Source organism: Galleria mellonella, unplaced genomic scaffold, assembly GCF_026898425.1.
Source record: "Galleria mellonella isolate WM207_F2 unplaced genomic scaffold, CSIRO_AGI_GalMel_v1 utg63, whole genome shotgun sequence".
In the NCBI taxonomy this organism is placed as follows: domain Eukaryota; kingdom Metazoa; phylum Arthropoda; class Insecta; order Lepidoptera; family Pyralidae; genus Galleria; species Galleria mellonella.
In genome coordinates, this window is record NW_026442130.1 from 4,958,064 (window position 1) to 4,962,940 (window position 4,877).

Consider the following 4,877-nt stretch of genomic DNA (forward strand, 5'->3'; position numbering starts at 1 on the left):
TATTTATATTTTATTTATTTGACTTACATTACCTTTAAAGTAACTAAAACTTAATATTAGCCAGTGATCTAGCGAAACGAAAGCAACGAAAACGACCTTGAATTGAACAGTCTTTTAATATTTTTTTTGTGACATTTCAATCCTTTGAAGGACTCAGATTGATCTTGATTGATTTCAGAATGTTCAAGGGAAGTCTTATTAAATAGAACTTTGGTAACATAACTGGATAGAGTCTCGAGAACTTTAAGAATTGAGAACTTAATTATAAAGGTATTACCAATGTATGCAGTAAAATTACAGGAATTGTCTACCGCAAAAGCAGTTGTGTTTGGTTTTGAAACAGAACCGTGTAAACACAGCTGTTTGGCGGCAGAAACCCGAGGAGACAAAGATATTCATTGCACAAACTCTTCCTCTGATAGAGTCTCTGAACTAACAAGTTGTTTAGAATCTTACCCAAGACTTAATTACTATAAGACAGGATCTTAAATTCGCAACCATAAGCGGGTAATAACAAATTCATTAAATTTTAAAGGAAGCTCGAGTTGATATTAATTACATGGATGGTCGATGGCTAACCAATATAAGAAATAGTAAAAAAGCTGTGCATATTGGTATGACAAATGGCTCACCCTATTATCTTGCAAATTTCAATAATCATCATGTGGTCGAAGCAACCTCGATATTATACACACACACTACTACTACTACTAAACTGTTTTGTTTTTATTCCATAATGTTTATCATATGAGGTTTGTTTCAATCGAAGCATTTGGCGTTTCATTGCTTCTGCTTACCATAATGGGAGACAGGCGTGACAGATATGTATGTACGTATTTTTATTATAATGTACATTTTTCTTCATAATTAGCGTGGACTAGCCTGATAATTAATAGTGATCAATGGTGATAAGTTTGAAAATATTAAAACATAAAAATATATTTATTTTCATTTTAACGTAGATAATGTTAACATTCATTTAAAACATTTTAATTGTAAGCATTCAATCATCCTGCTAAGCATGACAATTACTGATAGTCGTTTGCTTTATTGAAAAACTACATCTGAAAAGATGTAGTTTTGATTTAATTTTGTATTCAGTGAAAACTGAATCTTCACTTAATCCTCAACATTTGGTTCTGAAGGCTCAAGCTCTAGATATTTCATAGTTTATGGCAAATTTATGGGGAAATCAAATACATTTAATATTAAAACCTAGCGGGAAAGTAAGCAGTTTTTTTTATAGGCAATGGATATAATTTCAATTTTTTCGATATTATAGTAGTGGCAATCAAAATAAAATAACAAATTTGCATTCGTGTATAGTTTATTTAACATAATATAAAAAAAATATTTACATATCTATTATCATTATAACAGATCCATATGAATAACATCAATTTCCACACAAATGTTTTTTAGACTTTAGGAATTCATCTTTAAATTTATACCCTTAATAATCTTTTCTAGTATATTTTGAAGCGTTATTAAGTGATCAGGAACAATTTGAGGAGCAAATGAGTTCTACAGGTGTGGTTCCTCTATATGGTTCTGGATGTAGACTTACACCGTCTCGGGGGCGTTTTCAACGATATGGACAGGCTCTGCGGGTATTTCAATAGGGACTTCGATGATCTGTACGGGTTCACCTACGACTCCGGGAGTAATCTGAGCTTGATTGATGTTCAGTATGATCTGAACAACAGGATTCTTGCTAGGTTCAACTCCAACAGGCGCAGTTTCAAAATCATCAACGAGAGCAGGTCCAACAACGATGGGTTCGAAGTTATCAATGAGTGCTGGGCCAACTGCAATGGGCTCTGGCTCAGGAACAATGATGGGAGCTGGCCCAGTAATGTCAGGATCAGGAATGACAATAGGAGCAGGTCCAGAGATATCAGGATCAGGTACAACAATGGGTGCGGGGCCAGTAATGTCAGGATCGGGCACGACAATTGGAGCGGGGCCAGTAATGTCAGGATCGGGCACGACAATGGGGGCGGGGCCAGAAAGATCAGGATCAGGAATCACTATGGGAGCAGGACCAGTGATGTCAGGATCAGGAACGACAATAGGAGCAGGTCCAGAGATATCAGGATCAGGAACAATAATCGGGGCGGGACCAGAAATGTCAGGATCGGGAACGACAATAGGAGCGGGACCAGAGATGTCAGGAATCACTATAGGAGCGGGGCCAGAGATGTCAGGAATCACAATAGGCGCGGGACCAGCTACATCAGGTGCAACCAGTGCGCGCTGCGTGGGCACAGCGATGGCCAGGGCGACAATAGCGGCGGAAATCAGTAGGAATTTCATTTTTCACTGTGCAAAAAAAGATATAATTATATACGACGCAATATTGCAAATTGTAAGCACAGATATAATAATAATTAATATCACTGGATATATACGAGTCTATCCGAAAAGTATCCGACCTGCCTTCATATTTGTGCGCCAATATTATTTTTTGTTTTCAAATTAGTTGCGATTTGATTGAACTACCTTATCCATAAACATTTCCATATCCTACAGCAGCTCTGAAGCTTAGATTTTAGACACTCGTAGCGTTAGATCGTACTGTCTCGATATTGACAAACCTGTGTCCTTTGAGTAACTTTTCAATTATTGGAACAATCAATGTCAGATACTTTTCGGACACAAAAACATTATTAGTCATTTAGCAGGACTCGTATATTATGACACCAAATTAAGATCTTGTTTACATTTGTTTTATTTACCAGTGATATTTCTATATCAATTTCACAATTATCACTATAGTATAAATTTAAAAGACACAAAATATATATTTAAGATCAAGAAATTATTATTCAAACTTCTGATTTATTTCTCTAATATTTAAAATTAAAATATAACTTTATTACTTATATTTTTCTAATACTAAAAAGTCGTACCTGATGTATCGTAGTTAAAAAAAATATGTGTTACTTTAAAATCAATGTAGTTTATATACATATTTTATCTGTGTAATTAGACGTAAGAATAATTAATTAACATTGATAAGATACAATAGACTCAAATATAAATTAATAAATATACAAGATTAATGTAATGTTCATAAGAGGCGTCCCTCTAGCCATAAAGTTATTGAAATGACATGCAAACTGTTATATCCTTTTTAAAAATACTTAAAAAGCTTTAATTTTTTAGTTTATGCAAAACGTACATGATCGAAATAAAAAGTAATTATGATTCATTTTTTAAATTAAAAATACATGTATACCTATGTTTAAACGTAGTGTTGGACGACACAACCCCCTCCCCCCCCCCACTAGATAGAGTGACGACCTCAACAAATACATAGTAGAGAATCAGTGGACACAAGTGGCTTAGGACAGTGGATAAAAAATAACTGACATTCTTGGTCAAATCATAAAATATCATAACGATATTTACAGAAATAAGTACATTCCAAAAAATGTCAAAAAGTTAACGTGTAACTCTTTTTCTACGTTATATAGAAAAAATATTTTTACTTCGACATATTAAGAATAACTGTCAGTCTATGGGGGAGGCTTCTGTTCAGCAATGGACAGATAATGGCTGAGATGCTGATGATTGAGAACAACTAATTTAATAAAAGTAAAGTGGTTGATGAAACAGTTTCATTGTATTTAAAATAAATTCAAAATTTAGTTTCTTATAAACTTTTAAACATAACATTAGTTAAGAGACATTTGTGGTTAAACATTTTGAAAAAATGGCTTGATTGTACTAGTTAATCAAAACTTATTTTACTACCTAAAATAGATAATAATTGAATGAATGAATAAATGAATATTTATTTGCAAGAAACATGGTAAGTATGCAGGTGTTAAAAAAATAATAAGTCCACATATTTCGCTACAATTAGTTATGCAAAATTTAAAATACTTAAATATTGAAAAAATATAATTAACCATTCTTATATAAAAAAAATGCACACTACTTGTAGCAAAATAATAGATACTACATAACAATTGTAGCAAAGGTCGACGCTACTTTTTAAGCGATTTCCAAATACTGCTTGTTACTAAGAAATACAGGATCTACGTGTTATCGGTTCAGTAGTTTAAAAATGAAGAAAGAACTTTGTCACAATTGAAGTTAGTTTTTTTTAGTGAAACGTAATTCCAAATTAACTTAGAAATAGTTCCATCAATAAATAATCAAGTAGAAAACTAAAATTTCTACGGGACTGATCTCTAAATATATGCTTTCAGATAAAAAAAAATATTTACTGAATCGGTTTGTAACTGCCGGAGTTATGAGGCAACAAACATCAAAAAACAACGAAATTGAAAACCTCCTTTTTTAAGTCGGTTGAAGAGCGTAGTCATCACGGAGCTCGCTTCTCTTGCAGTGGAAGCCCGGCTTAAAGTTTATAGTGATGAAGCAGATTATTTTGATAAGGATTAACATTTTGTTTTCAGTAATCAAAACATTATGCAATAATTCTCATAATACCTTAAACCTCATATATGCGCAGTTATTTTTTAAGAATTCTCTAAGATATATGTTTTTATTCTATACGTTGGTAGTATTAATCTGAAAAGTGGGAATTCAGCCATTTCCCCAATCGGCAATTCAGTCCGCAGTGCCGTCTTAGTATCTTAGTAGATTTTTAGCGCCATTTAAAAAGTAAAGGAAAATAGGCTCAGGCCAGCTCTGATCACGTTAAAGGAAGTACAATATTACGATAAGTTTTATTACCGAATAGTGCGGTGGTAAGATCTGAGTTATCAAGAAAGATTTATGGCAGGGCTTAAAAATCAATTAGTAATGCGATAATATTAATAACAATAGTATTATAAATTTGTTAGTAACAATGCGTAGTACGCGGTAACTTTTATACCTACCCTGTTTATTATGATTATGCA

At 32.9% G+C, this 4,877-nt stretch overlaps 1 protein-coding gene across 1 annotated transcript; it reads right to left on the reverse strand.

The window, feature by feature from the left end:
* Positions 1 to 1,309: 1,309 nt before the first annotated feature.
* On the reverse strand, positions 1,310 to 2,322 carry LOC113521960 (calphotin-like). The gene has a single exon (XM_052899784.1). The coding sequence runs from the start codon at positions 2,314 to 2,316 to the stop codon at positions 1,564 to 1,566; it is 753 nt and encodes a 250-aa protein (XP_052755744.1). The 5' UTR covers positions 2,317 to 2,322; the 3' UTR covers positions 1,310 to 1,563.
* Between the last annotated feature and the right edge of the window lie 2,555 nt (positions 2,323 to 4,877).

What these genes read in the sequence shown, in the direction of transcription:
- LOC113521960 (XM_052899784.1), bottom strand. Translation starts at nt 2,316, where the DNA reads ATGAAATTCCTACTGATTTCCGCCGCTATTGTCGCCCTGGCCATCGCT.